Here is a 24316-nt window from a genome sequence, read left to right as displayed (position 1 = left end):
TCTCAGGGGCATAAAATACATTACAAAGAATGTAACATGAAATGTTCAATGGAAACTTGCCTGCACACGACATGTAGAATACGTTGCTATAACTGCAGTAGCAGAATACTATACAGAACATTGCCCTCAAAGGACATATGTTTGTTCATTTTTCAAACTATGTCAAAGAACATGTTTAGCTCGGCATTAATGCCATTGACTTTGCAGGGACTTAAAGGAAAATACTGAATACAATTAATACTGAAGCAAATATGGGCATTGAAAATTAACATTATGCAATTTCTTGTAAAGTGTTAACAACACAGAGATTTCTTTACTCAGGGAGCTGTCCACTCTTTGTGGTGCTGAAACAGTTAGAGCCCATCCTTAGAGATCCATCAATCGCCACTAAAGGCAGGGGGAAATCCCTATCTTTATGCCACTACTTGTGCATTCCCCCACTTTCTCACCATCCTTAAACCAGCCTTAAACCAGCTTCCCTCTCATCCCTCTGCACATTTAGTATCGGGTGCTATTAAAGCCTTAGGGGCAAACCCTTTCTCTCTTGAATAAAGACAACAGAGACAGTTTCAACAAGCCCCTGCAGGAAGTGAGGCTTATAAAATCTGCCCCCCCGTCACTCCCAACCTGATGAGTCGACATTAGCAATAAGGGGTTATCAGTAAGAGTGGAGAGGGGAAAGGAGAGACGGCACACATTTAGAGGTCCCGAGTCTTGCCCTACCAAAAATCTAATAATTAGCCCCCCAGGGCCCCAACTGATCCCCTCTCTCTTAGCCTCTTAAACGACAAATAGAGCCTTGACTGGTACTGCACCAAGGCAGGCAGCAATGGCTTGCATTGCGCTATGGAAGGCAGTAACGGTAGTCTCTCCTCTGTAATTAATGGATACAGCAGGGTAATGCTAGACTAAGGCGATGTTAAAGACCGTGGTGGGACTGTGTCGATGCATGGTGACGATAATAGGGTTGCTGGCACCAGGGTCAGGCGAAGGGCAGACCAAGAGGACCTCGGACCATGGGTAAAGGGGGTGCCAGGGGTGGATGAGAAACTCTGTGACCTTTTTTGAGAGAATATCATAGAAGAATGATGTGTAGCACTGCTGAAGAGGAATGGTGCCCTCATAACCTCAGCACAATATATAGGTGATTATCATGATGACTCACAGAATTAGCTCCGAGGTGTTCTGGCAGAGTTTGTATGTGAAGGGATGTGGATATGTAACTGCTAACTGAGCCTAGAAAAGTCCATCGTCTTGCTTTCCAGTGTGTGGTAGAGAATATTTTCCATATTAAAGAACACGCAGTGAGCAGAGGGAGCTTGAGTGTCTCCATTCCGCCATGCATTTAGGATGTTAGCAGCATTACAGAGTATGTATTATTCATGGCGGTCGATGTGTCTGAGGTCATGGAATTTTTGTCATTAAATATTTTTTGATTTCTTTTTAACCTGTATTTAACTAGGCAAGTCAGTTAAGAACAAATTCTTATTTACAATGGCGGCCTACCTCGGGCCAAACCCGGACGACGCTTGGGCCAATTGTACGCCTCCCTATGGGACTCCCAATCACGCCCGGATGTGATACAGCCTAGATATGGAGCGTTTACATAGGGTCTTTACTTAAATGAAGGGAAATCACGATGGTGCGTTGGAATTACAGCTGACTGGGGACTTGAAAGAGCCCAAGCACTGAGAATAACAGTTGTTGAATACCATTAATAACAAATGAACAGTAGCACATCTAAAAGCAATCAAAAAAGCAAGAACATAACGACACAATGGGGTTTGGGTCCTCCCTCTACAATTCAGCTTTATATTAATAGCTCATCCTACTTTATTTTTTATTTTTTTTAAATACACGTGCGCATCTCATACCCGACCCACACGTAGCACACGATTCTGGTCCCCTAGTACTTAGTGATATAACTGACACGGCAGTCGCTTAGCAACCAGTTCCTTTTTTACTACTAGTCTAAAAGAAACCTGGCACAGTATCAGATGAGTGTGATGACATACAGTATGTGTGAGTCATCGCGATACATCAACCACATGGCATGCGATACGGTTACCAACGAAGAGTCGGCTGTGTTTTATTCTCACTAGTGCCACAAATGTAAGAATCAAATCTCTATATCTACACAGACTGCTGTCACATACCACATGAACGTCTTCTCAACAAATAATCTTACCTCCTCATCATTAGTAACCATGAAAATAAGGAAACAGAGGAGGATACAGTGGGAAAGCATTCAGACCCTTTGACTTTTTCCGCATTTTGTTACGTTACAGTCTTATTCTAAAATGTAATAAATAAAATACCCCATAATGACAAAGCGAACAATTTTTTTTTTTATTCTTGCAAATGTATTTAAAAAAATATATATATATTTACATAAGTATTCAGACCCTTTGCTATGACACTCAAAATTGAGCTCAGGTGCATCCTGTTTCCATTGATCATCCTTGAGATGTTTCTGCAACTTGATTGGAGTCCACCTGTGGTAAATTCAAATGATTGGACATGATCTGGAAAGGCACACGTGTGTGTGTCTATATAAGGTCCCACAGTTGACAGTGCATGTCAGAGCAAAATACATGCCGTGAGGTCGAAGGAATGTTCCATAGATCTCTGAGACAGGATTGTGTCGAACCACAGATCTGGGAAAGGGTACCAAAACATTTCTGCAGCATTGAAGGTCACCAAGAACACAGTGGCCTAATTTCTCTGAAAAGGGGAAAACCTCATCACCAAATTCACTGAGAATAGTAGTGTGAATAAACAATACTCCAAGCCACACCGCCATACTACTTGTCAAACACAGAGAACTGGCCTTTGGGGTGGGCTTAGTGTGAGATTTGAGAGGTCTGTGGGTGGCTTTTAACCATTTATTTGTATTTCTCAAATAAATCATTACTAAAAAGAGGTTTGGTCCAAATCGGATGTTGGGCACAACATTTAATGAATATTACATGAATCTTTTAAATGTAAATAGCCAATTGTGGTACTATCAATTAGCTTAATTTGTCAGAGTTCAAATAATCTTTCAACAATATACTGTTTCAGGAATGCTTATCTTATTGGTTTCAGGTAGCCTAGTGGTTAGAGCGTTGGGCCAGGCTGACAGGGTGAAAATCTGTTGTTCAGGCCCTGAACAAGGCAGTTAACCCACTATTCCTAGGCCATCATTGTCAATAAGAATTTGTTCTTAACTGACTTGCCTACTTAAATAACTACAGAAACTATTTCAGAACCATCTGAGATGGTGGGTGTTGAAATCCTCTTGTGCTTTTTGAGGTGGAACAACATTACTCATTACTCCAAGTGATTACTCCAACCTATATCACTTAGCCGTGAGCCAAAACGGGCCCTGGCTCACGCCCGGGAGGCAGCCTGCTTCCAAACCAAATGCAATCAATGCTAGCCTGATTCACCCAGGGCAGGCCTGGGGCATTATTCAAATCACCTCCCAGCCACAGAGGGTGGCAACCTTAGATGGCCTATCAGCATTCCACTACAGTGCCAGGGCTACACAACCAAGGGCACAAACCGCTTAGCCAATCCCTCGCCACTTCATCATAAGCAACCAGTCCTGCAGAGTTAAGAGGCAGAAGAGGATAATTATATTTTTAGACCTAAATCCACATCAACAGTTATCTCCTTGACTAAAGGCTTTTCCATTTGTTTTTCATGGACTGGGATTTCTGCGTGTGTATAAAATACAGCTGAGGCACAGAAATGGATGACGTCATTAACAGCTTAATGTTCCTTGCTCTGTGGTCTTCTGTCTTGTCCATGACGTGTTTGCACAGCATGTTTTGGAATGGGCTGGATCGGGCCTGTCCATGCATGCAGCCTTGGCCTGGCAGCAGTGAATAAGGCAGTGGCTCAGCAGGACAAGAGGGTCAATCAGAGGCATGTCATTTTCATCACCTCTCAGCCACAAAGACATGACAGGTGTGAAACTCAGATTGCCTCTCACTGCAGATGGCCCATCAGTCTGCCACTATGGTGCCAGGGGCGGGTACCCAACAGGTTTGGCTTTGCAACAAGGACTATGCATCCACATTTCTATGTTTACTGCAAGAACTGCTACATTGAGCAAATATCCATAATCAGCTAATGAAACATGGACAGCTTTTGATTAGACTGAACAAACAGAGAACACTCCCAGCTATCTCAAGGCCAGATCATGTCTTCCGGTTGAGATCATCAAGAATCCCAGATCATCAGAGCCTAAAGCAAGATTCAGTAGTACTGTATATGTGTTACATAGTCAATTATTTCAATTGAACATTTTGGATTCTTAGACTGACTCAAGTATAAAGGGTGAACACTGGCAGAGAGGATACTGGCCAAAGATCACTAGCTATCTACTCAGTCACAGACTGACAGCACTTGCACAGCGTTGAGTTAAACCAGCAATGTCAGCATCTCTAGACACCTATAAAATGAACATGGATAGGATTCTATCGATAAAAGGTCATACAGCCATCAGTAGCCTAATAGACATACTGTATGATTTCATGATGATAGACAAACTCGTTTCCTATCAATTTGAACGGGGGGTGGGGGGGGGGGGGGGGGGGGTGGACAGGAACAGTGGCATTTTCAACAAGTGCGTTTACTCGCTCTGCAATAAAATAGCATCATTTGGGTATACGTAATTTATGTATAAAAAAAATGCCAAATCCCAAGTATGTTGATGCAGAGGGTTAGGATTCACTAAATATAAAACAAAACTGACAAATGGATTTCTAGCTGCATGCGGGAATTCCCTTTTCACCCCAAACCAATCAATAAATCAGAAGATATTCATGAACATTGCCGCACATCGTCACCGACCACCCCATATAGCATGCAAACAGCCCTGACCACAACGCGCTAATTCGCCTGCGCAAATGAATATAATCAGCGGCTGTAATACTCTAATGTGCCCGAAATAACCGTTTCGTTTGTATGTTGAATAATCGGCTGAGAGCGGTGGACCGAGAATGACTTGGCGATAACAAAAATAAATAATACATGCACACAGACAAAACATTGAATTGCGGGCGGCATCAATATGTCGGTCAACATTTTCATTAATTTTTCTGTCATGTTTTACCTGGGAATCTGGTATCACAAAGTGTTTGGATGATGCTCCCCTTGCGCTCGTGTCTCAATCCTCAGCAGCTCGCGCTTCAGCATCAGCATCCACCAGTCTCCTCCGTATCCCACAATGCTGCATGCTGGGAGCAGCAAAATGCATCCATTCCTGAGATCCCCTTCTTACCTCATTGGTTGATTCGCTTGTGGTATTTAATAGCATTCTCATATTTTGTTTGAGTTGTGGACTATAAATATTTCATATTTCAAGGATGTGGCAGCATTTCATTTTCAGTTCAGACAAATGCAATGCTGAGAGACAGGAAACACTCCAGACAGGTGTTTTATGGCTACTGATTTCCAGGGAAGCCCTCTTTCCTTGAAAACACACACACACACACACACCACAGAAAATATTTAGATTAATTTGGAATCATATATCTTTTGTAGACTTAATCATTATTTGGATTTCAGACAGAAGTTTTAATTTCTGTTATGTATATTCTTGGGACACCAATGTGTTTTGGCCGATCCATAGTCCGACCACATTCTCTTTATGGCAAGTATTCATTCAATTACCTTTGCAAAATGATACCCTCCACAATTATAAGAATCTTGTTAACTGTCTCAATGCTCCCTATCCCATACACTCTTAGAAAAAAAGTTCCAAAAGGGTTCTGCAGCTGTTCCCGTAGGATAACCTTTCTTGGTTCCAGGTAGAACTCTTTTGGGTTCCATGTAGATCTCTCTGTGGAAAGGGTTATGCATGGAACGCTAAAGGGTTCTACCTGGAACCAAAAGAAGTTCGACAAAAGGATTATCCTACGGGGACAGCCGAAGAACCCTTTTTGGTTCTAGATAGCACCTTTTTTCGAAGTGTGTAGGGACAGAAAAACTGTCACATAAGAGTACAATTCACCATTAGTCCCATTATGGGAACTTTGCATGACCATTCCAGGATTGAATGAGTCAAAGCTCTAACTCTCAAACGTAATGCCCTTGCTCAGTGCTGTGTAACAAACAATATAGGATGCGAATTCATGATTTTTAAACATTTAACATGTTTATTTGTATTGGGAAACACCTCTTCTGGTAGGCTATATGAAACGAGGTTGCCTCATATTGGAACATTTCCAGGGTGACTGGATTGGAAACTTTTAATTAATTCAAACCAAGCTGACTCAATTAATTAAAGCCTAAATCTTTCGTTGTTTATAGGCTAATTAGAATTTAGTTAGAAGTTCCGGTCTTGCTCATCCTTCCAGGGAAAAACACAGTACTTTCACAGATGCTGACTCCCATGGATTCCCTTAGTAAAGATATCATTGTCACCATAAGCAGACTAATTTACTTCAGGCTTAATGCACATATCAATTGCTTGCTGAGGTTGATAGCAGCGGGATTAGAATGTACCTAGCAAACATTGAGATTCGATGCCAATTGTGTTTGAAATTCACAGCAAGTCAGTGGTTCGGAGTGTTTCGAGATCACAGTATTAGTGTGCATGCACGATGCACAGTGTGACTTACTCCCTTTATCTAGCTCATGCAGTATTATTATTTTTTAACGGCTTGAGGTTGGGGGTTATCAGTTCATTGTGAGTGAGCTTTCAGAAGTTCAACGACAATAAAACACTACATTGATTCTGAATATTTCAAATGCAAACAACTATTTGATTGTATTCCCAGCCTGCAACGTTCGCACATCTGCCACGATCAGCTTTCGATTTCAAAAGAGCTTTTGACACCCAGCCCACTGAAATGTAACACAATCAATCAATAGTAGACCTCTGGCAGGGGAGACTCTTGAATGAGCATATTAGTTTAAATGATTCACAGCAGAGGGAAACCACAGACATTCCTTACTGTACGCTTTTTGCTCTTCTATTTGGATATCCTATTTAGGAGTCTCTCTACCATATATTCAATAGTTGAATGTTTCAGCACCTTGTACATTCCAGTATTGAGTCAAATTGCGTATGACGGCAGGCCCTGACGCAGAAAATAATGTGTGTTGCAGTGTGTCCAATGATTATAATCAACAATGCCATTCCACGTTTAACTCAACACCTACCAATATCATGAGAAATGACAGCGGATCCTCATAGGAAAGGGTCATCCATGCCATAGACCTTAATCATAAAGGAAACCTGACTGACTTCCAAGCCCTCTTCAACCTTCCTCTGCAACCTCTTGCCTTGTCTTGGTGCAGACTGGGTTACTGTGAAGCACTTTGTGACAATTATTTTTTTCAAAAGTGCTAATTAAATCAACATTTTGTTTGATTGAAGGATTCTCTCTCCCCGCTCTCCCTCCCTTTCGCTGTCCCTCGATCCCTCTCTCTGTCCTCTCTTCTATGGTCTGGCGGCTTCTCTAAAATGGTTCCTCACCAACTTCCCGCTGTAAGTGTGTCAGAGAGATCCGAGCAGCATCATGGGCCAAGGAGAGAGAGGAAGGAGGAGTCATATTTCATGAATATCTCATATCAACTCAGGAAAACCACACTCTACCACACTTGCAGACACATGCTGATATTGAGAAGTGCCCCGTGGCCAGCTCCATGTGAACCACAGCGTTCTCCTATCCACCCGGCAGCTGTGGCCATCTCAGGGCCCAGTGGCTGCCAATTTAAATGGTCCAGACAGGAAGTGGATGTTAGGGCTGGTTAAGGTCAATGGCTGTTTACTGTCGTATGCTGGATGGACTGATCTTAGCATGCAGGGCACAGCTGTGTTTTTCTACAGGACAGCTCTATTTAGCTGTTCTGCAAATGGATGATGAGGTTGGGTATGGTATAAGGTTTGCAGAGTGTCATCCATGCAAGCTGATGAAATTTGTTTTGTCTAGAACGAGGCATTGCACTGCAGAATGACTTTTGTGATGTATTCAATTCTATAATTGTATAGGGTCTGCTGGAGACCTCAGGTGGCTGGGTTAGATAAACATAAAAAACTGGTTTGTCACTGGGGACCTACACAGAATTCAATGATGTCACGTAAGGTCACGGATGACCTCACAGCACAAGCATTCACATCACACAGTCCACTGTACCATACATACTGTACACAGGGGAAGGGACCGTCTGGACCCCTTTCTAAAGCTATTTATCTCACAGATATGCCTGGGTGGGGTCAATATATGGGGAAGCACAGTGACGCCTGACTGATTTGCAGCACTAAAGGGAAAGCGCTCATTTCAGAGGGAGGAGGAAATGGAGGAAACCCTCCGGAGAGGAAGGAGGGATTCATGGGAGGATGAGAGAGATGCTCTTTGTGTTCAACCGGATCAGCCTGAGGAAAGAGCTGTTCATAATCACTGATCTCCAAATCACCTTGCATCAATATTGAGAGAGCGAGAGGTGTAAGACAAGGCAGTAGAAAGAAAAGCAGCCTGTTTTAGAATATATTTTAAAATTTAGGAAAATGATAGTCTAGTTAAGCCTACAATGACAGTGAAGGTTTCAGTTGGCAGAGTGAACAGCATTTTGTTACAGTTAAAAGTGATAGAAGTACATTCACCTGCAACTGAGTTGGGTTCTATAAGGCAAAACTAAGCTGAAATTGTGTCTGTGCTGCTACTCCCTAGTGGTGATGATAATGCAGTAAAGAGAGGGTACAGTTTTTTCAAACTGCCACTAGGGGATAGCAAACACCAAATACCGTACATTCCAAAAGCTTCTCATTTCAGGTAGAGATGAACTAGGCAATGTTGAGGCATTTGTTTTGCAAAATTGGAACAACAAAATAAATAGGGAGTGGAAACTATTTAAGATGCAGTTGTTCCTTTATATTAGAAGTTCAATTACAGCAGTATGTTGATGGGTACAAATCGTATCATACAATTGAATAGGCTCTCTTTTGCATTGGTCCAGACACACTTTAGTATCGTTACAGACAAGATTATACAAATATTTCCATAGAATCTGAAATCATGAAATCTATGTGCAGTCTAATGATTAAAACATGTATTACTTGTGATAGCTTATATGGCTTAGAAACCATTTCATACAGAAACAGTTTTTTTTTTTTTATGAAATACTTGGTTCTTAGTGGTAAACTACTTTTGGTCTTTGGAGTCTCCTTGAGTGGTTGTCATTTCTCTTTGGCACTTAAGAAGGCATCGTCATAATCTCTGGTATGACATCAGGGTAGGCAATGCCAGGGATGCTGTTGGCATGGTTACCCTAAGAACAGGTGCTGTAGATCATGACTTTCTGGCTGATGTCATCGAGCAGCTGGCGTGCTGTTTTCTCCAGCCCGGCCAGCTGACCTGCCTTGGCCTCTAGAGTACGCTGGTTGGCTGCATACGACCTCTCCAACTCTGCAAACACACAGGGATGTCATTAGAGATTGTGTATGTGTGTGTGTGTGTGTGTGTGTGTGTGTGTGTGTGTGTCCGTACGCATGCATGCGTGAACGTGCTCTTGTGCGTGCATGCTTGTGTGGTGTGTGTAAGCACATTGGTTTGTGTGTGTGTGTGTGTGTGTGTGTGTGTGTGCGCGCATGTGTGCATGTGCGTTACCTCTGAGTCTCTGTAGTTTTCCGCTGGTCTGGGTGAGCAGCTCCTTGGCCTCCTGCTGGAGTAGCTCCGCCCTCTTCTTGGCATCAGACACGCCCACGGCCTTCGTCACCACCAAGCCCTCCACAACACTGTACTGACCCTTCACCTCCGAGTCAAACTCCTACACACAACAAACACACACCCACACAAAGCAGAACACACACTGAGAATGGGTAACAATATAATTGGCAGGTAAAATACTGGGCTGTGTGTGCGCGCGTGCGTCTATCTATGTGTGTGTACCTGCAGGGCCCGCTCTGCGTCCTGCTTGGCGGTCTCAGACAGTCTCTCAGTGTTCTGTGTGCGGTGGCTGGTGTCCAGGCTGCTCTCTCTCAGCAGAGTCACGTCTCTCTCCAGCTGCAGCAGACGCAGTGTGGCATTACTCAGAAGCAGCTCTGACTCCGCAGTCTCCGACTCCACCTATAAACACACAAACCCATATTAGCATGTATTCATGCACAGACGCAAACACAAACACGCGTATTGTTCTTCAAAATTCTATTTTCCCTAAACCTAACCATAAGCCTAACCCTGATCTTAACCCTAACACTAACCTTAACCCGTAACCTTAAACCTAACCCATCTTAAGCTTAAAATAGCCTTTGTCCTCATGGGGACGTGGGAATTTTCTTTGTTTTACTATCCTTGTGAAGGACTTTTGGGGAATTTTAGGTCCCATCAAGGATAGAAGAACCAACACACACACAATACACACCTTTAGAGACCTTGCATGGAATGTGTATTTATACAAATCTCCCAAATTTTAGACACAATTGAAGCCCTGGTCACAGGTGACTTACAGACGTGATGAGGTCAAGTGTACCCCTGGTGTTGTTGTAGGCCTGCTTGACGGCGTCGATGGCAGCATTCTGAGCACGCTCAGTTGTATCCAGAGCCTCCTTCACCAGGGCAGTTGTCTCGTTCACCTCAGACGCCTCCTGACTGAGAGACAGAGAGGAGATTGTATGTGAGTGTGTGCGAGTGTGTGTCTTATCAGTGTGGTTCAAGTGTGTGAGAGAGAGAGAGAGAGAGAGAGAGAGAGAGAGAGAGAGAGAGAGAGAGAGAGAGAGAGAGAGAGAGAGAGAGAGAGAGAGAGAGAGAGAGAGAGAGAGAGAGAGTGTGTTAGCCTGTGTTTGTGTGTGTGTGTGTATGCATGAATTCATGCATGCGTGCATCTTACCTGGCAGTGCGAGCCTGCTCCAGCAGCCTCTCTGTAGTGTGTATGTCGTTGGCACTCTGACTGAGGATGTCCTCCACGCTGGTGAGGGTTCCCACCCTGTCTCTGATCTCCTTGGTCAGGGCCTCCAGCTGCCCGGGCGACGTGGGCATCTTCAGGGCCAACACCTCGTTCGACACCGCTTCGATAACCTCCACGTTGGCACGGTCGTCTGTCACCATGGAAACAGAGCCAATTAAGAGTCAGAGAGCCATACACAGGTCACAATCATTTCGAATCACAATCATAACCAATCACTCACATGGGGAAAGAAGAACTGGAGCCCTGATTGTCTATGAATCAGGGATCATTTAGTTAGTCTGTACAGTACATTGAAAGATTGAGGCCTGGTCTTTGGAAAAATGTGTGTATACTCACTAGTGAGTAGGTCTCGTATCTCCTTGATGAGGCTGCGGAGCTGCTCGTTGGTGTGCTCCACTCCATCTCGGCTCTGGTTGGACTTCAGCAGCACCTCCCGAGCACTCAGCTTGGCCTCGTCCGCATGCACCTTCACCTCCCACACCTAGAGGGCGCCACAGGACACGTTAACTCAAACACGGTAAGGTAAACACTCCTTAACGCTTGTGCCGGAGCAAGCAGATATTCTATTTTCTTTAGTTACTATGATGATAATGTAAGATGACCTGATTATATTCATTTAGGGCTGAATCATAACTAAACAACAGCTGTACTACACAAAGTTATATTCATGAATCTCAAGTTAGGATTCGGCCCAGAGTGTAAAAAAAACTACAGTTCCCACCATTCTAGAGAGCTTATCCACTTCCTGCATGGTGGACAGGATTTCCTGGTCAAAGTCCTTGGCTGTTTTCAGAGTGCTTTGTGTCTGTGTGACCAGACCGTCACACCCGTCTCCACCACAGCGATGGGTGCCGTCCTCCGACACACACCCCACCCCTCCACAGGGTGACGCAGCGCACCCCTCCTCCCCACCAGCCGCTCCACATGTCTGCACAGAGAGAAAACACACCAATCGGGTTAGAGCACTAGAAAACAAGGGACCCATTCAAAAAGCGTTGTGGTGAAGAAGTGCGATTAATAATTGACTACTGATTTTTTTTATTTAACCTTTATTTAGGTCAGACTTACCTGCTTGCTGAGCTCTGATAGGTCAAGAGTTTCGAGCTCCATGGTAAGCCTCTCCAGTCTCTCTGTGTGTTTCTGTTGTCTCAGGTCAAACTCCGCCTGGTTCTGGCTCAGTCTGGCCTCCGCTTCGCGCCGTAGTGTAGCCGACTGTTCCAAAGTGTTGTCGGGGTAACTGGTGGTCTGATTGACACGGATCTCCGCCCTCTTAGACTCCAAGTGGGCATCGGTGATGGTGTCCATCGCTCCTGCCATACACAAATAAAACACACATAAACAGGGGTGTGTCAGAACTAGTAATGATGTCATGCATACTATACCCCCTCTCTCACCCTCTGCCCCCTTTCTCTCTCTCCTCTCTCACCCTCTATGTTAGAGTTCTTCACAGTCTTTATCTGGTCTCCAATGTCTTTGACTGTTCTCTCTAGCTCTTGGGCCTGCTCTCTCAGTGTGTCCAGACTGGCCTCGGTGTAGTTGGCATTTACAACGAGACGGGACAGGGAATCCTCTGAGACGGTCAGCCTCTCGTTCAGGTCTGCCACCATCTCACTGTTGCAGACGCGCGCGCACACACACACACACACAAAATAATATTTTCAATAGAGTTGACATAGACTGATCATAACATCAAGGATACAAACAGAACCCTTGGTGCTGTGTGTTTCAATGTGTTAATGTGTGTATGCAAGTGCACGTGTTTGTGTGTACATACGTGACCTGCTGCATCATCTGTTGTACATCTTCCATCTTCTGTATAGCAGGGTTGTTCTCTACTATCCCACTGATAGCATTAGCACTAATCTCCAGACTGCTAACGGTGTCTGTGTACGGCGCCGTCACTCCATTGGTCTGGAGCTCTGTCACATGATCCTTCAAACGCTGCGCCTGGTTGGTCAGTTCCCCTACCACGCTGTCCCACTCGCCGAAGCACTGGTGGCATCGTTGGCAGGCGGGGAACTCCCCATGGTACCCTCTGGCACACTGGTTACACCGGGGTCCAGAAATACCCTCCACACACACACACTGGCCGGACGAACGGTGGCACTGCTCGCTGGCGATGCCACGCAGGTCACAGTCACACGCTGGAGGGTGAGGGAGAGAGAGAGAAAGAAAGAGGAACAGGAGAAGAGAGAAAAGGGTTAAACACATACCTATACTTGACTTGAGGTGAAAACAGTGGTGATGATGGAAAGGAAATGAGGGTACAAGGAAATTAACTCATACTAATATGAGAACAGGTCTGTGCCCTTTAAAAGCCACCCTAGGAAAACAGAGGTACTGAAAAACGATATTATTAATGGCTCAACAGTCCTGCGCCGAGAGTAAATGAACGCACAGGTAGCCTTGACCTCTAAACTCTATCCCCCTTTTGACCCCCCAGTCTGAAGCACAGCAGAGACAAGCCCTCTAACCTCTAAAGTGGGAGGAGAAGGAGAGAAATAGAGTGATGGAGTAAGTCAGTGAAAGAATGTGAGGAATGGAGAACAGGAAAGGGTGCATATAAGCGGTTAGCAGCCATTACTGTTGCCTGAGCTTTTGAAGAGGTGATTGATGCACCAAAAAAAAGAATGATTCAACATACAATTATAAAGCAACCAGCTGCAATAGGATTGTGAGTTTGCTCAACATTTGGTGTACAAACTACTAAGAACACCTGCTCTTTCCAAGATATAGACTGACTATTATCACTTATTGATGTCACTTGTTCAATCCACTTCAAATCAGTGTAGATGAAGGGGAAGAGACAGGTTAAAGAAGGATTTTTAAACCTTGGATTGTGTATGTGTGCCATTCAGAGGGTTAATGGGCAAGACAAAATATTTATGTGCCTTTGAACAGGGTGTGGTAGTATGTGCCGGGCGCACCGGTTTGTACCAAGAACTGCAACGCTGCTGGGTTTCTCACACTCAAAAGTATCCCGTGTGTATCAAGAACGGTCCACCAACCAAAGAACATCGAGCCAACTTGACACTGTGGGAAGCATTGGAGTCAATATGGGCCAGCATCTCTGTGAAACACTTTCAACACCTTGTATGTCCATTGAGGCTGTTCCGAACAGGTAACACGATAATCACAGCCACGTGCGTGGTAGGGTTGCGACTGTTGCAATGACCGTGGCATCTTAATTCACACACGCAGGCGCCATCTTCAAGCCTGTCACTTTACCTCTTGACCTCTTAAATCAAACCATGACATGATCCTCTTAACCTAGGCATGGTGTCAATCAAACATTTGTCTTTATCTCTCTCTTTCAAACACACACACTCATACACATTCACACACATGCGTGCAGTATACACACAGTGCGCTGAGAGGGCGAGGACAGCGACAAGAGGTCCGACTAACTTTACAGGCAGTTTGGGAATACTGCAGGAATTCCTAAACCACAGGAATAAGATCACGATTAAGACAAGATTCCTCTGATTTCTGGAACATCTGGCTCTGATTCTCACACGAACCAAGGAGTTATTCCCAGAAATTCACTCTCAAAATCTCCCTCCCTCCCTCCTCTCTCTCACTGTCTCTCTGAGGGTGTGTCAACTTCTCTGAGATATACATTTCTCCAGATGCAGTGATTGATGGAAACTGGTCTGTTTGTCAGTCAGTTGTTCAGCAGACAGACCATGTAGGTGTCGACAGAGAGGAGTAATTTAGAGCCAACTAACACCACACTGGTGACACACATGCACACACTGACACAAGGACAGACATACGCACGAATGCACACATACACCGACAAGCATTTCGCTACACTCGCATTAACATCTGCTAACCATGTGTATGTGACAAATAAATTTTGATTTGATACACACAAACAAACAAAACAGAGAATGACACAATGTCTTGGAAATTCAATACTGAGAGAGATTTGGTAATTTCTTCGAACAATCCTCTTTATTTAATATTGATTAATTGTTGCAATAATGAGGCTGGTTGAACCCCCACCCTTGAGTGTTGGACCGAGTAACCTAACCTTTACATAAATGCAGAGTACTATATACAGCTGAAGTCGGAAGTTTACATACCCCTTAACCAAATATATTTAAACTAAGTTTTTCACAATTCCTGACATTTAATCCTAGTGAAAATCCCCAGTTTTAGGTCAGTTAGGTTCACCACTTTATTCTAAGAATGTGAAATGTAAGAATAATAGGAGAGAGAATTATTTATTTCAGCTTTTATTTCTTTCATCACATTCCCAGTGGGTCAGATGTTTACATACACTCAATAAGTATTTGGTAGCATAGCCTTTAAATTGTTCAACTTGGGTCAAACGTTTCTGGTAGCCTTCCACAAGCTTCCCACAATAAGTTGGGTGAATTTTGGCCCATTCCTCCTGACAGAGCTGGTGTAACTGAGTCAGGTTTGTAGGCCTCCTTGCTCAAACACGCTTTTTCGGTTCTGCCCACAAATGTTTTATAGGATTGAGGTCAGGGCTTTGTGATCCAACACCTTGACTTTATTATGCTTAAGCCATTTTGCCACAACTTTGGAAGTTGTCACAAGTCCGACCGAGGGTGTTTCCCTTTCCCGGGCAGGTGGCGCTCGGCGGTCGTCGTCACCGGCCTATTAGCTGCCACTGATTGTTTTTCCTCCCCCTCCTTGTATGTTGAGTGGTAGCACCTGTGGATGTTTAATTAGTTTGTCTTTATTAGACAGCCGGCCCGCCTGGTTGTTGTGCGGGATTATTTCTATGTAACCTTCGGCTCTGTGGTATAGGCACGTGTTAGTGCCCGGTCGGGATTGTTTCCCATTGTACATTTTGATTCCCTGTGTTTTGGGAACGTAACTTTTTTGTGAGCACCCTGTGGTGCGTTGTTGCGATTAAAAGACGCGCAGCATTGAACTCTCTGTCTCCTGCATTTGACTCCACACCCACGACACCCGGAGCTTTACAGAATCCCGCACACCTCAAATTGAATGGAGTCAGCAGGAGCAGCAGCCAACCCTCTCCCATCGATGGAGGAACGGGTTCTCCACCACACCACCGTCCTTCATCGGATCGGATCCGCGATGGATCAAGTGATGGAGAGCTCTGAAGGTGTGGAGACACTGGCTTGAGGGGGCTAAACACCCCTTTCTCATCTGGACCGACCACCAGAATCTGGAGTATATTCGGGCAGCTAGGAGACTTAACCCACGTCAGGCAAGGTGGGCCATGTTCTTCACCCGGTTCCGATTTACTTTGTCTTATAGACCGGGCTCCCAGAACGTGAAGGCTGACGCACTGTCCCGCCTTTATGACACGGAGGATGGGTCCACCGAACCTACTCCCATCCTTCCCGCCTCGAAGCTGGTAGCCCCAGTGGTATGGGAGGTGGACTCGGACATCGAGCGGGCGTTACGGGCTGAACCCGCGCCTCCTCAGTGTCCAGCGGGGCGAAGGTACGTGCCGCTTGGTGTTCGGGACAAACTGATTCGGTGGGCTCACGTCCTACCCTCCTTGGGTCACCCTGGGGTGACGAGGACAGTGGGGAGCCTTCAGGGGAGGTATTGGTGGCCTACGTTGGCTAAGGACGTTAAGGGTTATGTCTCCTCCTGTTCAGTGTGCGCTCAGAGTAAGGCTCCTAGGCACCTTCCTAGAGGGAAGCTACAACCCCTCCCTGTTCCACAGCGGCCATGGTCACATCTGTCCATAGATTTCCTAACCGATCTCCCGCCGTCTCAGGGGAACACCACGGTTCTGGTGATTGTGGATCGGTTCTCTAAGTCCTGCCGTCTCCTCCCGTTGCCCGGTATCCCTACAGCCCTACAGACTGCGGAGGCGTTATTCACCCATGTCTTCCGGCACTACGGGGTGCCGGAGGACATCGTTTCTGATCGGGGCCCCCAATTCACGTCCCGGGTATGGAGAGCGTTCATGGGGGTCTCTGTCAGCCTGACCTCCGGTTATCACCCCGAGAGTAATGGGCAGGTGGAGAGAGTGAACCAGGAGGTGGGTAGGTTTCTGCGGTCGTATTGCCAGGATCGGCCAGGGGAGTGGGCACGATACATTCCCTGGGCTGAAATGGCTCAGAACTCACTACGCCACTCCTCTACTAACGTGTCCCCTTTTCAGTGTGTGTTGGGGTACCAGCCGGTCCTGGCACCATGGCATCCGAGCCAGACCGAGGCTCCTGTGGTGGAGGAATGGGTACAGCGCTCCAAGGAGACCTGGAGGGCCGTCCAGGAATCTCTACGACAAGCGAGTGGACGGCAGAAGAGGAGTGCTGACCGCCACCACAGTGAGGCCCCCGTGTTTGTACCGGGGGACAGGGTCTGGCTCTCGACCCGAAACCTACCTCTCCGCTTGCCCTGCCGGAAGCTGGGTCCGCAGTGTGTAGGGCCCTTTAAAGTCCTGAGGAGGATAAACAAGGTGTGTTATCGATTACAACTCCCTTCCTATTATCGTATTAACCCCTCGTTTCATGTGTCTCTCCTCAGGCCGGTGGTAGCTGGTCCCCTGCAGGACAGTGAGGTACCGGAGGTCCCTCCCCCCCCGCTGGACATCGAGGGGTCCCCGGCGTACACGATCCGGGCCATTCTGGACTCAAGACGCCAGGGACCCCTCAAGACGCAAGGGGCCTGCAGTACCTCGTGGACTGGGAGGGGTACGGTCCGGAGGAGAGGTGCTGGGTACCGGTGGGGGACATCTTGGATCCCTCCATGTTGAGGGATTTCCATCGCCTCCATCCGGATCGCCCTGAGCCTCGTCCTCCGGGGCGACCTCGAGGCCGGTGTCGGCGCGCTGCGGGAGCCGCGCGTCAGGGGGGGGGGTACTGTCACGAGTCCGACCGAGGGTGTTTCCCTTTCCCGGGCAGGTGGCGCTCGGCGGTCGTCGTCACCGGCCTATTAGCTGCCACTGATTGTTTTTCCTCCCCCTCCTTGTATGTTGAGTGGTAGCACCTGTGGATGTTTAATTAGTTTGTCTTTATTAGACAGCCGGCCCGCCTGGTTGTTGTGCGGGATTATTTCTATGTAACCTTCGGCTCTGTGGTATAGGCACGTGTTAGTGCCCGGTCGGGATTGTTTCCCATTGTACATTTTGATTCCCTGTGTTTTGGGAACGTAACTTTTTTGTGAGCACCCTGTGGTGCGTTGGTGCGATTAAAAGACGCGCAGCATTGAACTCTCTGTCTCCTGCATTTGACTCCACACCCACGACACCCGGAGCATTACAGAAGTATGCTTGGGGTCATTGTCCATTTGGAAGACACATTTGTGACCAAGCTTGAACTTCCTGACTGATGTCTTGAGATGTTGCTTCAATATATCCCATAATTTTCCTCATCATGATGCCATCTATTTTGTGAAGTGCACCAGTCCCTCCTGCAGCAAAGCAATTCCACAACATGATGCTGCCACCCCCGTGCTTCGCGGTTGGGATGGGGATCTTCAGCTTGCAAGCCTCCCCCTTTTTCTTCAAAACATGACGATGGTCATTATGGCCAAACAGTTCTGTTTTTGTTTCATCAGACCATAGGACATTTCTCCAAAAAGTACGATCTTTGTCCCCATGTGCAGTTGCAAACCGTAGTCTGGCTTTTTATGGCAGTTTTGGAGCAGTGGCTTCTTCCTTGCTGAGCGGCCTTTCAGGTTATGTCGATATAAGACTCGTTTTGCTGTGGATATAGATACTTTTGTGCCCGTTTCCTCCAGCATCTTCACAAGGTCCTTTGCTGTTGTTCTGGGATTTATTTGCACTTTTCGCACCAAAGTACATTCATCTCTAGGAGACAGAACGCGTCTCCTTCCTGAGCGGTATGACAGCTGCGTGGTCCCATGGTTTTTATACTTGCGTACTATTGTTTGTACAGATGAACATGGTACCTTCATTCCAAACGCCTTGAAGGATGAATCAGACTTGTGGAGGTATACACATTTTTTGGGGAGGTCTTGGCTGATTTCTTTTGATTTTCCCATGATGTCAAGCAACGAGGCACCGAGTTTGAAGAGAGGCCTTGAAATACATCCACAGGTACACCTCCAACTGACTCAAATGATGTCAATTAGGAGAAACTTCTAAAGCCATGACATCATTTTCTGGAATTTTCCAAGCTGTTTAAAGGCACAGTCACCTTAGTGTATGTAAACTTCTGACCCACTGGAATTGTGATACAGTGAAGTATAAGTGAAATAATCTGTCTGTAAACAGTTGTTGGAAAAATGACTTGTGTCATGCACAAAGTAGATGTCCTAACCGACTTGCCAAAACTATAGTTTGTTAAACACAATTTTTTTAGAGTGGTTGAAAAACGAGTTTTAATGACTCCAACCTAAGTGTATGTAAGATTCAGACTTCAACTGTATGGCTGACTAACAATGCTCAGTCACGGTTGGTTAAACCCCCCTCATGCAGATTGGGGCCTCATAAGCCACTCTGGCTTCATCCTGTTGTTATCTGCACATGGGTTGTTGTCTTAACCCCACCCTGACTTAGTTTCCCAGATGCAAGGTAAAACACATTATTGTCTATGTAATGCAGTCTTTAACCCATTTGTCAGCTCAAGCCATCTCCAGTGACCATACACCCACATTAGATGCAGGGAACGAGAGTGGAACCCATGAAAACACAGACACTAACAGGACAGAAATATCCTCCTATCTATTAAGCATGCTAACTGTTAATATCAAACAAATCAGGTAAATATGTAATTTTTCAATCACAACATGAATTACACACAATGTTAAAACAACACGGATGCATGAAAGCCAATTCAGTATCTCCAGAGACATCCACTCTGCTGGAGTCTGATAACACACACACACACACACACACACACAGAGAGAAAACTGCAACGCTACAACAAAAAAACATAAAACTCGGCTTCCAGCCCAGTCACTCAGGGGAACCACCGGTCATGAGAACGAGACCATGAGAGACTGTTTACTCAAACTCTAAGAGACAGATTCCAAACACACAGAACCCCTCTCTAAGAATGTTTCTCCAGACCCCAGTAAATTCAGAAGGAGACCCACTTGGAGAGGAAGCAATGAAGCACTTAGATACCCTGTTGCACATGTTTCAGCTTCATGATGCACACACGTTTAAGGCAGTCATGGGAACGAATCCACACACACTTTGTACTTTCCACTGACACTCATAATCCCAGCCAGAGAAACTTACCTTGACATTTGACCTCAGGATCTCCCCAGAACTTATCTCGGCATTCGTTGCATTTTCTTCCCCCAAAACCTGGCCTGCATGAGCACTGCCCCGATAGCTAGAAAACACACAACACATCAGCATTATGAACATGCAATATACACTGAGTGTACAAAACATTAATGAGTGTACAAAACATTAAGAACACCTAATATTGAGTTGCCCCCCCCCAGCTTCAATTCGTCGGGCATGGACTCTACAAGGTGTTGAAAGCGTTCCACAGAGATGCTGGCCCATGCTTCCCTGGACTCCAATGCTTCCCACAGTTGTGTCAAGTTGGCTGTATGTCCTTTGGTTGGTGGACCATTCTTGATACACACAGGAAACTGTTGAGTGTGAAAAAGCCAGCAGCGTTGCAGTTCTTTGAACAAACAGGTGCGTCTGGCACATACTTCCACACCCTATTCAAAGGCACTGAAATCTTTTGTCTCGCCCATTCACCCTCTGAATGGCACACATACACAATCCATGTTTCAATTGTCTCAAGGCTTAAAAATCCTTATTTAACCTGTCTTCTCCCTTTCATCTACACTGACTGAAGTGACTTTAACAAGTGACATCAATAAGGGATCCCAGCTTTCACCTGGATTCACCTGGTCAGCATATGTCATGGAAAGAGCATAATGTTTTGTAAACTCAGTGTACCATCTCTAGGTTAGAGGAGGGTTTCCTTGCTACACACTGTACAATGGACAGTGGCCTGTATTGTATACAGAGTCTTAGAGTAGGAGTGCTGACCTAGGATCAGATCCTTCTGTCCATATAATCTTTTTCAGTATAATCTAAAAGGGAAATCCGATCCTACATCAGCACTCCTATTCTGAAACTATTTGTGAATACGGTCCAGGGTGTTTGCAGCACAAAAAAAACATGTCTGTATTACAAAATAATAATGAATTACTATTGGGTCTAGCTCTCTCCTGTTCTTAGCCCATAAATGGTTGATGGAGTTTCTCTCTCTGTCTCTGAGTGGAATGCTTGTTTAGTAACCCCAAAGTGTATTCTAAGCCTTCCTTCCTCTATGGAACTCAGCCAGTAAACACACTACTCCTGCTGACAGTGTTTCCAAACCAGGAAAATGGTGTGCTTTCTAATCAGAAAAAAACTGAGCCCAAGCCCTAGTTACGTGTGCTATCAAACCTCTGCAAATTATACAGAACGCGACAGTCTGTCTGTTTGAAAACCTTCCCCAAGTTCTCCCATATCACCCTGCTCCGCCGTAAACTCCACTGGCTTCCAGTTGAATCTCGCATCCACTACAAGACCATGGTACGTGCCTACGAAGCAGCAAGAGGAACTGCCCCTCCCTACCTTCAGGCTATGCTCGAACCCTACACCCAAACCCGAGTACTCAGTTCTGCCACCTCTAGTCTCTTGGCCCTCCCAGGGAGGGCAGTTCCCACTCAGGGAGGGCAGCTCCCACTCAGGGAGGGCAGCTAAGGGAGGGCAGCTCCCACTCAGCCCAGTCAAAGCTCTTCTTTGTCCTGGCACCCCAATGGTGGAACCAGCTTCCTCCTGAAACTAGGACAGTAGGGCCTGGCCATCTTCTGAAAACATCTGAAACCCTACATCAAATACTACTTCAAATAGTATCTTAAATAATCCCACACACCCCCACCAGCAAATCGGCGCCAAGGTTTTTAAAATGTATTTTTATGCATGATAGGGAGATATTCGTGACCGTATACAAAAGTAAACAAGGTTTGAAATGATTATGTTTTAGTCAAATATATCTGTTTGGGCTTCTTGCTATCAATTTGCAGTCTACAAATGATTTGTAATTATGTTCCGGCTCCCTGACCATTCTCTCAAGACAAAATCATCCCTCAGCTAAATGTAGTTGATGATCCCTGAGCTAAAGCATCTAAACTTGAACAACCTTTTCAGTAATGGGTGCAGTATATCCAAGTAACAGATTGGATAAGGTTAGAAAAATGTATGCTATTTATATTTGTGTAGCATAATATGAATTACTCAATTCACATGCAAACACATACAGTGCATTCGGAAAGTATTCAGACCCCTTGACTCTTTCCACAATTTGTTACGTTACAGCCTTTTTCTAAAATGTATTAAATAAAATCCTCATCAATCTACACACAATACCCCATAATGACAAAGTGAAAAAAAATGTTTTTTTGAAATGATGGCAAATTCAAATGTTATTTATATGGTGGATACAACCTTCCCAGCTCTGCAGATTCTGGTGTTAAGTGATAGATGGGAGGAGTTGAATGGAGCTGAAGGTTGGTACTGATAAAAACGAACAACAACAAGATAACTAATGTAAAACATACTGTGCCCGTAAAACGTATATAGGTTCAGAACTTTAGTGAAAGAGCACAGTTTGAAAGATATGGCAAATAGAAATCAAACCGGATGGACATCAGAAATAGATGGGAGAGATTGAGGGTAGAGAAAGGACAGGAGTAAAAACAAACTAAATATAACTATTGTAAAATAGATTGTGTCCATAAAATATAGTATGTATAAGCTGGAAATACAGGCGTAAGTGTTGTTATTCACTAGTTTGCTCCAATTGGGGGAGGGGAAGAGGGTAAAGATTATATACACACACACACACACACACACACTACCATTCAAAAGTCTGGGGTCACTTAGAAATGTCCTTGTTTTTGAAAGAAAAGCACATTTTTGTCCATTAAAATAACATAAAATTGATCAGAAATACAGTGTAGACATTGTTAATGTTGTAAAGGACTATTGTAGCTGGAAACGGCAGATTTTTTATGGAATATCTACATAGGCGTACAGAGACCCATTATCAGCAACCATCACTCCTGTGTTCCAATGGCACGTTGTGTTAATCCAAGTTTAGCATTTTAAAAGGCTAATTGATCATTAGAAAACCCTTCTGCAATTATGTTAGCACAGCTGACAACTGTTGTTCTGATTAAAGAAGCAATAAAACTGGCCTTCTTTAGAGTAGTTGAGTATCTGGAGCATCAGCATGTGGGTTCGGTTACAGGCTCAAAATGGCCAGAAACAAAAACATTTCTTCTGAAACTCGTCCATCTATTCTTGTTCTGAGAAATGAAGGTTATTCCATGCGGGAAATTGCCAAGAAATGTAAGATCTTGTGCAACGCTGTGTACCACTCCCTTCACAGAACGGCGCAAACTGGCTCTAACCAGAATAGAAAGAGGAGTGGGAGGCCCCGGTGCACAACTGAGCAAGAGGACAAGTACATTAGTGTGTCTAGTTTGAGAAACAGACGCCTCACAAGTCCTCAACTGGCAGCTTCATTAAATAGTACCCGCAAAACACCAGTCTCAACGTCTACCGCGAAGAGGCGACTCCGGGATGCTGGCCTTCTAGGCAGAGTTCCTCTGTCCAGTGTCTGTGTTCTTTTGCCCATCTGAATCTTTTTATTGGAACGTCTGAGATATGGCTCTTTCTTTGCAACTCTGCCTAGAAGGCCAGCAATCCCAGAGTAGAAACAAACAAAATAGAACTATTGTAAAATAGACTGTGTCCATAAAATGTATATAGTATGTATGAGTTGTAAATAAAGGGTTGGAGGGTAAAGGAAAGATATATATTTTTAAGATATACAGTTGAAGTCGGATGTTTACATACACCTTAGCCAAATACATTTAAACTCAGTTTTTCACAATCCATGACATTTAATCCCAGTAAAAATGCCCTGTCTTAGGCCAGTTAGGATCAACACTTTATTTTAAGAATGTGAAATGTCAGAATAATAGTAGAGAAACAGATTTATTTCAGCTTTTATTTCTTTCATCACATTCCCAGTGGGTCAGAAGTTTACATACACTTAATTTGTATTTGGTAGCATTGCCTTTAAATTGTTTAACTTGGGTCAAACGTTTTGGCTAGCCTTCCACAAGCTTCCCACAATAAGTTGGGTGAATTTTGGCCCATTCCTCCTGACAGAGCTGGTGTAACTGAGTCAGGTTTGTAGGCCTCCTTGCTCACACACACTTTTTCCGTTCTGCCCACACATATTTGATAGCATTGAGGTCAGGGCTTTGTGATGGCCACTCCAATACATTGACTTTGTTGTGCTTAAGCCATTTTGCCACAACTTTGGAAGTATGCTTGGGGTCGTTGTCCACTTGGAAGACCCATTTGCGAACAAACTTCCTGACTGATGTCTTGAGATGTTGCTTCAATATATCCACATAATTTTCCATCCTCATGATGCCATCTGTTTTGTGAAGT

At 44.9% G+C, this 24316-nt stretch overlaps 2 protein-coding genes across 2 annotated transcripts in view; both read right to left on the bottom strand.

Moving 5' to 3' along the window:
• The window catches only part of LOC110490220 (synapsin-3), a 135846-nt gene extending 130360 nt beyond the window's left edge, over window positions 1–5486 (bottom strand). Inside the window, exon 1 of the mRNA XM_021563489.3 lies at window positions 5105–5486. The gene's annotated coding sequence lies outside the window, so the exon portion shown is untranslated. The remainder of the gene's footprint in view (window positions 1–5104) is intronic.
• A 3362-nt stretch (window positions 5487–8848) lies between these two features.
• Window positions 8849–24316, bottom strand: part of LOC110490219 (laminin subunit beta-1) — a 43313-nt gene continuing 27845 nt past the window's right edge. Inside the window, exons 23-33 of the mRNA XM_036944497.2 lie at window positions 20072–20168; window positions 12677–13046; window positions 12329–12513; window positions 11971–12212; window positions 11624–11830; window positions 11239–11383; window positions 10825–11032; window positions 10445–10586; window positions 9888–10064; window positions 9606–9765; window positions 8849–9404 (exon numbers count right to left, since the gene is read on the bottom strand). Of these exons, the coding sequence (XP_036800392.2) occupies window positions 9268–9404; window positions 9606–9765; window positions 9888–10064; window positions 10445–10586; window positions 10825–11032; window positions 11239–11383; window positions 11624–11830; window positions 11971–12212; window positions 12329–12513; window positions 12677–13046; window positions 20072–20168 (2070 nt within the window). The 3' untranslated portion in view covers window positions 8849–9267. The remainder of the gene's footprint in view (window positions 9405–9605; window positions 9766–9887; window positions 10065–10444; window positions 10587–10824; window positions 11033–11238; window positions 11384–11623; window positions 11831–11970; window positions 12213–12328; window positions 12514–12676; window positions 13047–20071; window positions 20169–24316) is intronic.

The sequence above is a fragment of the Oncorhynchus mykiss genome, chromosome 15 (genome assembly GCF_057628025.1).
Source record: "Oncorhynchus mykiss isolate SJ-2025 chromosome 15, ASM5762802v1, whole genome shotgun sequence".
Taxonomy (NCBI): domain Eukaryota; kingdom Metazoa; phylum Chordata; class Actinopteri; order Salmoniformes; family Salmonidae; genus Oncorhynchus; species Oncorhynchus mykiss.
The sequence above is the reverse complement of the archived record's forward strand: the minus strand, read 5'-3'. Positions and strand labels throughout refer to the sequence as shown.